This window comes from Nothobranchius furzeri, chromosome 2 (assembly GCF_043380555.1).
Source record: "Nothobranchius furzeri strain GRZ-AD chromosome 2, NfurGRZ-RIMD1, whole genome shotgun sequence".
Classification (NCBI taxonomy): Eukaryota; Metazoa; Chordata; class Actinopteri; order Cyprinodontiformes; family Nothobranchiidae; genus Nothobranchius; species Nothobranchius furzeri.
Window position 1 is genome coordinate 16,411,634 of NC_091742.1, and position 12,596 is coordinate 16,424,229.

The 12,596-nt window shown below is 47.0% G+C and overlaps 1 protein-coding gene across 11 annotated transcripts in view; it reads right to left on the bottom strand.

Moving 5' to 3' along the window:
- adgrg6 (adhesion G protein-coupled receptor G6) overlaps positions 1-12,596 on the bottom strand; it is a 65,313-nt gene that overhangs the window by 17,676 nt on the left and 35,041 nt on the right. For 6 of the 11 annotated variants that reach the window (XM_054748232.2, XM_015947903.3, XM_015947902.3 and 3 more), the window contains 11 exons: positions 11,324-11,926; positions 7,408-7,487; positions 6,972-7,018; positions 6,818-6,853; positions 6,591-6,730; positions 6,363-6,474; positions 6,217-6,287; positions 6,064-6,128; positions 5,850-5,992; positions 5,525-5,690; positions 5,238-5,381 (listed from right to left, as the gene is read on the bottom strand). In XM_054748232.2, coding sequence (XP_054604207.2) covers positions 5,238-5,381; positions 5,525-5,690; positions 5,850-5,992; positions 6,064-6,128; positions 6,217-6,287; positions 6,363-6,474; positions 6,591-6,730; positions 6,818-6,853; positions 6,972-7,018; positions 7,408-7,487; positions 11,324-11,926 — 1,607 coding nt within the window. The remainder of the gene's footprint in view (positions 1-5,237; positions 5,382-5,524; positions 5,691-5,849; positions 5,993-6,063; positions 6,129-6,216; positions 6,288-6,362; positions 6,475-6,590; positions 6,731-6,817; positions 6,854-6,971; positions 7,019-7,407; positions 7,488-11,323; positions 11,927-12,596) is intronic. The other 5 variants (XM_015947906.3, XM_054748236.2, XM_054748234.2 and 2 more) reach the window with 1 other exon arrangement.

Below are 12,596 nucleotides of genomic sequence, written 5' to 3' on the forward strand. Positions count from 1 at the left end.
GTTCACTAACAGAACACCTGGTTCACTAACAGAATACCTGGATCACTAGTAAAACACCTGGTTCACTAATAGAACACCTGGATCACTAGTAGAACACCTGGTTCACTAGTAAAAAAGCTGGTTCACTAACAGAACACCTGGTTCACTAACAGAACACCTGGTTCAATAGTAGAACACCTGGATCACTAGTAGAACACCTGGATCACTAGTAGAACACCTGGTTCACTAGTAAAAAAGCTGGTTCACTAACAGAACACCTGGTTCAATGGTAGAACACCTGGTTCACTAGTAAAAAAAAAGCTGGTTCACTAAAAGAACACCTGGTTCACTAACAGAACACCTGGTTCACTAACAGAACACCTGGTTCAATAGTAGAACACCTGGATCACTAGTAGAACACCTGGATCACTAGTAGAACACCTGGTTCACTAGTAAAAAAGCTGGTTCACTAACAGAACACCTGGTTCACTAACAGAACACCTGGTTCAATAGTAGAATACCTGGATCACTAGTAGAACACCTGGATCACTAGTAGAACATCTGGTTCACTAGTAAAAAAAGCTGGTTCACTAAAAGAACACCTGGTTCACTAACAGAACACCTGGTTCAATAGTAGAACACCTGGATCACTAGTAGAACACCTGGATCACTAGTAGAACACCTGGTTCACTAGTAAACAAGCTGGTTCACTAACAGAACACCTGGTTCACTAACAGAACACCTGGTTCAATAGTAGAACACCTGGATCACTAGTAGAACACCTGGATCACTACTAGAACACCTGGTTCACTAGTAAAAAAGCTGGCTCACTAACAGAACACCTGGTTCACTAACAGAACACCTGGTTCAATAGTAGAACACCTGGTTCACTAGTAAAAACGCTGGTTCACTAACAGAGCACCTGGTTCAATAGTAGAACACCTGGATCACTAGTAGAACACCTGGATCACTAGTAGAACACCTGGTTCACTAGTAAAAAAGCTGGTTCACTAACAGAACACCTGGTTCAATAGTAGAAAACCTGGTTCACTAGTAAAAAAGCTGGTTCACTAACAGAACACCTGGTTCAATAGTAGAACACCTGGATCACCAGTAGAACACCTGGATCACCAGTAAACACCTGGTTTACCAGTAGAATACCTGGTACATAATAGGTGAATGGTAAAAGGCCTGTATTTGATATAGCGCCTTCTTCAGTCCTAGAACCCCCCCAAGGCACTTTACAACACAATCAGTCATTCATACATTCACAAACATATTCACACCTCAGCAGGGTTGGGCATCGAGCATTGATTGGAACCGGTTCCAGCTGTTCATTTTTTCCGGAATCGTTCAAAGTTTTTTATTTTGATTCCTAGAATGCTGACGGAAGAGGAATGCGCGGCCGATCTCCGTGAAAAATAAACGTGATCTGCAAATTGTGATCAACGCTTTTCAGAGTTGATCACACCAGCTGTCTGTGTGCAGCACGAGTCGTGTCCCCCCCCCCAGATATAAACAAACGCGTCTGCGAACTTTTACTCCGTAATGTAAACTTTAACTCCTGCAGTGTGGAAGAAACTTGTTAAATACGTCAACACGGTGGATTTAATAGAAGCTTTATAGAACAAACTCTGGACGGTGTGAGGTGAGTTTGTCTCACTGCAGAAATAAAAACACACACGTAGCGTCAGCAGTCAGACGCAGCCGCTCACCAACACTCGTGTGTGTGTGTGTGTGTGTGTGTGTGTGTGTGTGTGTGTGTGTGTGTGTGTGTGTGTGTGTGTGTCAGAAGGCTGAACAATACCCTGTAGAATAATTAAAGTCATCATGCTAGAGCAGCTTCTCTGTTGGACCACACCAGCTTCTGCCACAATAAATAATAATAATAATAATAATAATAATAATAATAATAATAATAATAATAATAATAATAATAATAAATCACACACAAAGTTGTGAACATTTTAATTTCCTTTCTGAACTATTTCTGTTGAGTTTTAATGTTTAAAATCTGTTAGATTGTTACTGACAGCAGCCAGTGGCGGATTTAGCAATTTGGGGGCCCAAGGCGAACACAGACATGGGGCCCCTTACACTAAATTTTCGACAATCTTACCTTTAACTGGATTTGCGAAACTCTCCCCTCTTCTGACATGAGTTATTTTCCCTTTTTATTAGTCCTCCTCTTTTTTCCTGTATTTCCCTCCCTTTGAGCGCTTTCAATATTTGCTCTGCTTTCTTCTTCCTGTCAGCGCTCCTGTGCTTTAGCCTTAGTTATTTTTTTTCTATTTTCCATTATGGTCTGTTTTCCCCCTTTAAACATTTTCCATTGTCTTTCCTTTCTGCTTCCTTTTGATGTTTACATCGAAAAATGATGTCACTTTCAGAAGTGACAATAAAAGCTTTTATGAAGCATGCAGCTTCTTTCTCTTATTGGAGCCACTAGGATAACTCCATTTCATGCTTAATATTTTGACTATCACTTTGCGTTTGTTACGAACACTCCCGCCTCTCTTCTTATTATTATTTGTGGTCTTATGGGACTTGGCAAACAACAATTTGGTGCATTACCGCCACCAACTGGATTGGAGTGGAATGACTACCAATCACTTCCTGTTTGTGCATCATCGTCTTAATAACCCTCTTATGACCATAATTATAACAGGGCTGCCTGGTATTTTTTTTAATCTTATGGTTGTAAAATTGTAATAAAAAGTGCAAAGTGTGTGTAACTCTTCTCCTTTTTTCAGAACAACCTCAGCTTTCAGTGTATGGTTTGTATTTCCAAACCACTTCAACATTTCATGAAAAGAAACGTGAAGCCACTTCTCCAGCTTCACTGGCTGCCAGTCAACTTCAGGGTTCATTTCAAGATCCTGGTTCTGGTCTATAGGGCCTTACATGGACAAGCACCATCTTACATTGGTGATCTTCTTAGTCCCTACACTCCCAGCAGGTCCCTGAGGTCCAGTGATCAAAGCCTACTGGTTGTGCAGCACCAGGCTAAAGGTCAAAGGTGACAGATCATTTGCTGCTGTGGGCCCCAGACTCTGGACCTCTCTCTCCCTGAGCCTGAGATCAGTGGACTCAGTGGACTCCTTCAAAAAGCAGCTGAAGACTCACTTGTTCAAGCTGGCTTTTGTATGACCTTCTTCACCCCTCTCTCTTTATTCTGCTCTCCCCACCTATTCCACCTTCCTCAGGGTCCACTGATTTCCCTCTTTCCTTTTCACTCTCTCTCTTTCTTAACATTTTTTTTTTAAATCACAATTGCCTATTTTTGCTCATTTTAAATATATATTTTAAACATTTTCTAAATGCTTTTTTATATATATATTTTTTTTGTTTATGTGAAGCGCCTCGTGATTTTTATCTTGACAGGCGCTATAGAAATGATATTTTCTTCATCTTCTTCTATTTAGAATTTATTTCTATTAAAGCCTTTAAAAAATCAGCTTAAAAGTGAAAAAAGCAAAAAATGGATTTGAATTTTTTACAGTTATTACTGAACAGGAACTTCAAAATGACTGGGCAAACAATTTAAACTTTGAACTGAAATGCATCTATTCTTAAAAAAGTGTGAACCTTGGTATCTTTTTTAGCGGTTTTTAAGACTTTATTTTTGTAAACTTTCAGACGTTTTTATTTGATGTGGTAGACCTTGAAGCAGTTTCTCTCCAGCTGCAGGCAGAGTCCTGCACACCTCACACCGCCATGGGGTGCTTCTCTGGCACACCGTGCACTGCTATACCAAAAACTTTTGTTTTAGCAAAAATAATTATTTATTGTAAAAAGATAAATAATGCTGGAATGATGCTGAATCTTACAATTAGCAAATAGTTGAGGGTTGTTCAAAAAAAAATATATATATATATATAAAGACTGAACAAAAGGTCATACCCTGGTTCACTGAAGATCTGTCCTTCTTCATGGTCACTGTCTTCAGATATAAGCCTTCTGGGACACCTAACAGATCGTGTTGATTTTCTTTGAGGCATTTCCATAATTTCATGCTGGTTTTTATGCTGATTAGCTTCCCCGTTCCGTTATCCGCTTTCACCGTGGCGCGGCGCTCCGTTTCAATCAGGCTGTACAGCAGAATTTCCCCGTAGCGATATTTTCCATAACTCTGATTGCTTCATGCTATAGATCGTTGGAAAGCTGCTTTTATGTACTTTTAGGAACCGTTGGAATTTCCTGGATCTGATCAACCATTCAAAAGTTATAACCGTGAACATTTTGGATGACAAACTCAGCACATCTCTGAATCTGTGTTGTGATTGGTTGCGCTCAAGACAGGGAATCCCGGTGGCGACCGTAATGTATTGCATATGCACGAAAAGCCCCATTTTTAATCTTTTCAGCACTTTTGGAATTTTAATGATATCTTGAACGGTTCAGGATTTATGTTAATGAGAAGTGCACATGTCCAATCCCGTCTGTGGCCACAGGTTGGTAATATTGTGGCATTAACAGAGGGGTGCCGGCGGTCAGGGCTAGGGGGCCCCTCAACACAAGGGGGCCCCAGGCGGCCGCCTACCTATGTCTAATGGTAAAACTGCCTCTGACAGCAGCTACATTTAAGTTTCACTTCCTGTTTTGACTGAATGCTGCTGCAGCATGGAGGTGTAGTTCTCAGTCATCCTGGACATGATCATCCTGAGAGTTTTAGCTGAAAACAGCTGGACGTTTCTGGATATGTTGGAGACATTTAGCCTCTCATCCCAGAGGCTTCTTCCACACTTTGGTTGTGGTCAGAAACAAACACACTGGTTGTGCTGCAAGTCTTTTTTTTTTCTTCTCCAAAACATGTTTGTGTCTAAATGAAGGTGATGTTGTTGTTCATAGAATTAAAATTCATTATGAAGTTAAGATTATTTCATCAAGTAGGACCTGTGGTTAGCTGGCTCGTGTAAAACATGTCATGTCTTCAAAGAATCGGAATCGAGAATCGATAGGAACCAGAATCGAAACAAGGAATCGGAATAGGAATCGTTCAAAATAAAACGATGCCCAGCCCTACACCCTGGTGATGATGAGCTACAATGTAGCCACAGCTGCCCTGGGGCGCTCTGAAGAGGCGAGGCTGCCGAGCACAGGTACCTCTGACCGTCTTGCCCAAGGACACAACGGCAGCGACAGACTGAGCGGGGCTTGAACCTGCAACCTTCCCATTACGGGGCGAGCTCTTTACTCCTGTGCCACTGTCGCCCCACCTGGCTTACCAGAAGAACACCTGGCTTACCAGACCTCACCTCAAAGAGGTTTGTGCTGCTGAAGAACCTGAAGTTGATCCTGGACAGGGAGGACCTCTCGATTTCGCTCATAACGACTCCGGACAGCAGAGACGGGGGAAGCGTCACTTGAGCTAATGCGTTAGCCGTTAGCTCGAAGCCAATCTAAAGAGGAAGAAGCGGGCGAGGAGAAAGAACAAAGAGGAGACAGTCAGGAAGGATGGAGAGAACAACAGTGGAGAAGTAAAAGTAACTTCAGGAGGAATGTTGGTCGTGAAGCTCCTCCTCCATCCCGAGTGGTCCGTTACCTGAGGGGCGCTGGAGTTTGGAGGGAGGAAGGCGCTGAAGGACGTTCCATTGAAATTCGAAGTGTTGAGAGCCAGGATTCCCAAAGCCAGATGTTTGGAGGTGATGTTGATGGACGGACCTTCAAATGTGACTTTCTGAGCCAACCTCTCCACAGCCTTCAGCGCCCTGAGGAACAAGACGGGACAAGCTTCCTCATTCAGGCTCTGGTCCAAAATAATGTCAGTTGTTGGACTCTACAACAGTGTTAGTGGTCATAATGTTATGGCTAACATCAGATCTGAAGATCAGAAGGCCTCAGGTTTCAGAGGAGGAGGTAGAGCATACCTCTTGTTCACCAGAGGCATCTCCGAGGTGACGTTGACGTTGGACATGACGTTGGAGATGATGTGGACAACGGTTTTGGCCATTGCCGTGTCGATCGTTTCCAAACTCACCAGTTCCCGCACCTTGGTCACCGCTTGAGACACCTGAAAAAGGATGAAGAGGAGGTAAGTCCCGCTCTTCACCGCTGCTCTGTCTCCAGGTTTCTTTCTCTCACCTTCTCTTTGGTCAGGTTGCTGTTGGTGAAGTTAATGAGCTGCTCCGCCACGATGGCGGCGTTTTCTAAAACAACAGGAACAGCAGTTTGGCTCGTCTGACTTCCTGGTTTAGTCTCAATCTAAAAATAACCTCCTGGTGAATGTGAGCTCACCTGCTGTAACTGTGCAGTTGGTTAAGTCGGCGGGGGACCAGACGGAGCTGTAGTCCTCTAGCTTAATCAGGCTGGAGGACAAGAATGGTCCAGAACTGACACTCATTCGGAGTTTGGGTTTCTAGTGGGTGTGTCGTTGTGTTTACCAGCTTCTGGAGGCTCTCTGGTCCTTGTTGGGGAAGCAGGGCAGGTACTGGGTGGTTCTGGGTCTGGTCTCCGGCCACAAGTAGTCCAGAGCGTTCTCCTCCTTACAGTTTCCTGTTACACACCACAGACCACAGCTCATGTAGAACCCAGAGGTTCTGGTGACCCGAGTCCGTTCAGGACACAACAAAGTGTTTTAAAGCGAACAGGCACCAGATCAGATGTCTGACCTGCTAAGTGGACGGAAAGGCCGCTGCTTTGGACCTGCGGGCCGGCACCGACCAGCTGCATCCGGGTGGACAGCTGATCCATGATGAAGGCTCCATCCAGGCTCTCGTTGGTGATCAGCAGCAGGAACTGGCAGCTGAAACTGGAAAGAGAAGAAAACAAGAAGCAAAAATCAGATTTAAAAAGAAAACCAAGAAACTCTGAGATTAAACCGGCTGGGGCGTCTGACCTGGTCGCGTTTCCTGTCGGCTTGCCAGAATAAACCCTGAGGAGAAAAAACAACAATGAAAATGATAAATAGCTGTGTCTGAGCATGTGATGTTTTCACATCAAAGGCCCAAAACAAAAATCTGTGATCCAGTTACAGACGGGTGGGGGGTTACCTGAAGTCCTCTAGAGAAAAACTCCAGCCGCGGAGACTTTCATTCAGCTACAGGAACAGAACAGACAGACTTATTGTGTCACAGCGCAAACAGGCTTTTATTTTGACGTGAATGATATCCACTTCCTACTTTTCTAACACCTCCAGTGTGACCGGTGGCTGAGGAAGGAGAGCCACCTGCTGGCGTGGGCCAGCAACTACAGTCCACTTCAGCTGTTCAGTATTCATAAACATTGAGTTTAGATTTGTGAAAGTTGGTTTGAACCATCGACATACACACGGTTTAAACCTGTAAACTCAGATCAGAAGCGCTCTGGAGCGCCCCCTGGTGCTCGTATTGCTGCTTTTAACGAGCGTATCTTTGTATTTTCTGGATTTAAATTGGCGGTGAATGAGTGCTTTCTTTAGCAGGGAAGACACCACACGACCCGTCTTACCCCCAGAGCCACGGCCCGCTCCACCTCCTGCTGACTCAGCGGTGACCTCACCAACATGAAAACCCCAAAGAACAGCCCGTCTGTGGAGGAAGGAGAAACGACAGAAAGGAGAAATCACACTTCAGCCTCGTTGGAGTGAATTCATTCTGTTCCACACAGCAGGAGGTGAACGCAGCTCAGCCGGCAGAGATCCTACCTCAGAGGAAGGGGCTTCTGACACCTTACTCCTCCTGACCCTAACCCTGACCCTCTAACACACTCTGCAGGAGGAGGACTACATTTACGTGTCATTAACTTCCTAGCTCAGCTAACCCGGTCCCAACGCAGAACACAGAACTGCTCATCGGGTTAGAAAAGGCCAAACATTTAGGTCTGGTGACTGGTTTGGACTGAACAGCTTCTGATTGGCTGGGGGGTTCCCTTCTGAGACAGGTGTGCCCAGGTCCCTGACCCTGAAGCTGGAACTTGGTTTGGTGACGTTTTCTGACCCGTAGCTTGAAAAGCAGCTTCTGGAGCTTCTAGAGTCCTTCTCTCCACTCGTTCTGTGGAGGTTTGGTTCCACTGACATCAGAGTTGATTTTATTTGTGCTCTAGGAGGATCAACCGCCTGAGATGAACCATCTTGTTTACTGGTGGGTCCCCCGTAGGAAGCTTCAATAAGGTAACTGTTTCCATATAAACCTATTTGTTCGCTCATAACAACGAGCAGATTAACCCGAATTCATACGACGCTGAAACGTTCCTTCAGGTTGGAAATCTTTGATCTGTTCGAAACATCTAAATCAAGAAAAGATGCGTAAAACCAGCAGAACCAGAACCCGCCTGCTACAATACAACTCACCTAAAACGCTTTTGCCTCTTGTTGTGGAAACAACAACAACAACAACAACAGGGACATGTCTGCGTTGACCCCCTGCTCTGCCCCACAGTGGCCACTAGGCGTCTCTCTTGTATCGTTATCATTAGATGGAGCTACTGAGAGGACTCACCAGCTATGGACGGAGACCCTGCAGCAGAGCAGGATGTCTCCACCAGCAAGCTGATGTGTCCACAGAAACAGGCCAGGAGAACAGAAGGAGAGAAATAAACAGAAACAGGAAACTAAAATAATCCCAAACTTCTGATTAGTCCTGAATCAGGATGGACCCATCACCATGACAATCAAACCCAGATCAAACCCTCAGAAACACCTCAGCCCAGCCACCTGAAGAGGTAAAGATTTGTATTCTGTCCTAAAGTCCACCACCTGAGGACACACCACCGCGGCAGGACGACCCTGTTCTCTCAGCCGGGTGGTGTCCCAGTCAGCAGGGACAGTCCGGGACAGACTTTAGGACGTAATACGGACCAGAGACGACTGTTTGCTGGATTGTCTACGTCTACAGGCTGATGCTACGGTTCCACGTACTGTCCCCCGGTGACCGTCCACACAGACACAGAAAAAGAGAACCCTGTTTGCATCGGCAGGGCGTCGAGTCCGAAGCCCCGGCCGGAATGGGACGTAATGTGGACTCTCTGCGGCCGTGGATCAGAGAATCAGGAGAGAAGCTCATGGTGGTTGGAGCTCCAGGCGGAGCGAGGTCCTGCTCTGGGTCCATGTCCACAGAAGCTCCTGGACTCTGGTCCATGCTGCGGTTCCACAAGTTCAGATCTGAACTTCCTGTTAGATTTCTGGATGAGCTTCCCTGAGGGACGTCCATCCCGGCAATATTTTTGGAGGTGTTTGAAGCTTGTGGGCCTTCTGTAGCTTTGAGTGGCATCGACTCTTTGACAACAGTAACGGAGGTGATGTTTGCTCTGGAGACGTTCTTTAAGCCTGCTGTGGGGGGGTAATTCCCGGGAAGTGTGAGATCTTTGAGCCCAGACGCAAAGCCCGGATATGGGGCAGCGATGGGGAGTCTGGAGATAGCTGTGGACGTGGATATATTAAGGCCAGGAGACGGCAGGAGGGTTGGAGTAACGGGAGCAGCAGTGGGCAGAGGGGGCGGGGCCGACTCCTCAGAAACAGGAAATGAATTTGTGTTCAAAGGAACTAGAGTTGGCGAGCGTGTGACAGAGAGGTTTAATCCCACAGCTGATTCATCTGCAGGATGGATCTTTGAAACGACATCAGCAGGATCAAAGACAGAATCCAGCCCAGAAGCGTCTGCTGTCTCCAAGCAGTCCTCGTCATCAGCTTCAACAGATCCAGAACGCCACGGTGGGCTCGAGGGCGAGACGCCACGCTCAGCTGGATCTGTTGTCGGGGCAACAGGTTGAACACCAGCTAGCTGTGAGGTCTGGAAATCCCTGTCCAGGGGGGCCGTTGTGGGCCGAGTGGCTGACAAAAAGACAACTTCAGCATCTGTCACGCTGACAGTTACCGACGGCAACAAGACCCGACTTAGGAGAAGAGGAGGGAAGGAAGGGGAAATGAAAGACGAGAGGGCAGGAGGGACTGCAGGGTAGATGAGAGGAAGAGAAGAAGCTGCAGGAAGAGGAAGAGAGGATGAAACAGAAAGTTGTGCAGGCTGAGGAGCCTGGCGATCCGGGGAATCTGGGATAGAAGCCAGCCCAGGAGTCACAACTGGAAGCTGAGCTTTGAAGTTTCTGTGGAGTGACACAGGAGACGGAGGAGAAACGGGCTGATTAAATGACTCCTCGTGGCCAACGGGGCGCTCTGACACCAAGGTGCTCAATAGTTCCAACATCTGGGAATGTCTGGCAAATCCAAACCTGCTCTGTGACCCAGTTTCTGCTGTCTGGGTGAGGAGAGCAGAGCTCTCAGCCGTTGGATTTCCCATCATCGACCTCGTCAAACGGGCAGCAGGCCGAGTCTCGGTGCACCCTGTGGGCGGGAGGCCGTGGGTCGGAGTCGGATCAGAGACCCCCTCACCTGTGGAGGAAGACGCACGCTCCAGATGGGACACACCTGGAAAGACACGCATGTCCCTTAGATCTCTGAGGTTTGACCGGAGCGAGATCTGGCCGACAGACAGACCGGATAAATCCGGTGAATTCTGACCAGCCGATCGGAGGGGCGAGGGGTCAATCTGAGATCCGTCTGGCGGAAGGGCATGGGAGAGGATGGAAGGATCACACCCAGAACCAGGAGAACGGACATCTTTAGAAGCAGATGAACAGTTCAAGAAAGTTTGGCTGGATGTCTTTCCTGCAGAAGGAAGGACAGGAAGTGACAACAAAGATGCATCCGCAGCTGCAGCTTCAACATCTCTATGAAGGTTGGAGGAAAGCAGCGACAGCGTGGAGGGCTGAGAGGCTTCGGAAAGCCGAGGAGCAGCAGAGGAATGGATGAAGGTGAAGGTGTTGGAGGAGGGAAAAGTTTGGGCTAGACCTGAGAGACAGACAGGAGGAGTCGGAGCCACTGGGGGAGAGCTGGACTTAGAGATGGTAGACAGGTAGGAGGAGGACGTTGGTGTGACTGAACTCCTCCCACTTAAACTCAAAGGACGAGAAGACAAGGAATGTCTGGAGGTCTGTAAGCCAGAAGAAGACACCATCAGCTTTTGGAAAACCGGGAAGGCTGTTAGGTAGATCCCAGAAAAGGAGGTTCTCAGCCTATCTACTCCTTCAGTGGAAACCTCTGTTTTAGAACGTTCCTCGAGGTTCTGTTGGGTTAAACGAATTCCATTTGGAGGATCCACATGGAGGAGCGTTGTCTCTGGACTGACTGGAAGTTTTCCCAGGGAGGAGGTGGCCTCCAAATTAAAGAGGTTAAGGTCGGCCTCCAGGAGCAAGGGCAGCTCATGGCTGAAGGCACCAGACCCTGAAGAGCCGTCCTCTGGAGCTGTCCAGGTCCCTGGTGGACGTTGTCCATCACTAACACTTACAGGAGCTACAGGTTTGTTCTTTCTGTTACTCAGCACTGATGATGATGATGAAGGGGGGGGAAATACCTTCATAAGTAATGTCTCACCTTTACGTTGCCATGGAGACGGGTCCTGAGGCAGAACAGATGCCTGTGATCCAGGACGGGTTCCTAAGTCTGGGGTGGTTGTTGGGAATTTCTCTGGAGTGACCGGTTGGTTAACAACGATCGGTCGGGATAAAGGAGCGGACACGTTAATGAGGAACACATTTCCCGCTGGAGGCCTGTCTCTGGTGAGTCCAAATAGAGGGACAGTGGGTTTGGTGACCTGAACCGCCAGCCTAATGGGCATCGCCCTGGTGGGGGCGGGGCGTCTTCCTCCTCGCCGTTTCCTCAGAGGGGTGGAGATCAACCCCAGGGAAGGCCTAGGGTTTCGGTGGGATAGAGGTCTGGGATAGGAGGGTTCCCGAGAAGACCTAGGCCAAGGAGCCTGGATGAAGGGTCTGGGCTGATGTCTTGAGTCTCTGGGGTTCTGCGTAATAGAACAGCAACCATGGATGGTTCTTCCAAGGCGGCTGGAATCGGAAGCGGGCCGGAATCGTCTGATTATGGAGTAAAACATTCCTGCAGCAGTTAATTCCTCACGGAGACCATGGGCCTGGTGTTTGGACCTTGAGGGTGGAGCTTTGCTTGGAGGACGGTGGATCTCCTCTGTTGCCGCACCACATCAGAGCAGAGGAAATTAAGGTAAAAATCACATTAATGAAGTCATTTGCTCACAAAACACCTGAATAACAACATATTCAACAGATCAGAGGAGCCAGAACTACGGACGGTGATTCCTAATCCCAATCCCAATCAGAACACAAACAATATCAGACTCGAAACCAGGAATTACACGTTTAAAGCAGTCAGAACGTGCACGATCCAATCAGAATCAGGAAAGTTCCGCCAAATGGGTCAGTAGTAAAAACAGGAAGTGTTGGTGTTAAACAGGAAGTGTTGGTATTAAACAGGAAGTGTTGGAGTTAAACAGGAAGTGTTGGTGTTAAACAGGAAATGTTGGTGTTAAACAGGAAGTGTTGGTATTAAACAGGAAGTGTTGGAGTTAAACAGGAAGTGATGGTGTCAAACAGGAAGTGTTGGTATTAAACAGGAAGTGTTGGAGTTAAACAGGAAGTGTTGGAGTGTTGGTGTTAAACAGGAAGTGTTGGTGTCAAACAGGAAGTGTTGGTATTAAACAGGAAGTGTTGGAGTTAAACAGGAAGTTTTGGAGTGTTGGTGTTAAACAGGAAGTGTATGTGTTAAACAGGAAGTGTTGGAATTAAACAGGAAGTGTTGGTGTTAAACAGGAAGTGTTGGAATTAAACAGGAAGTGTTG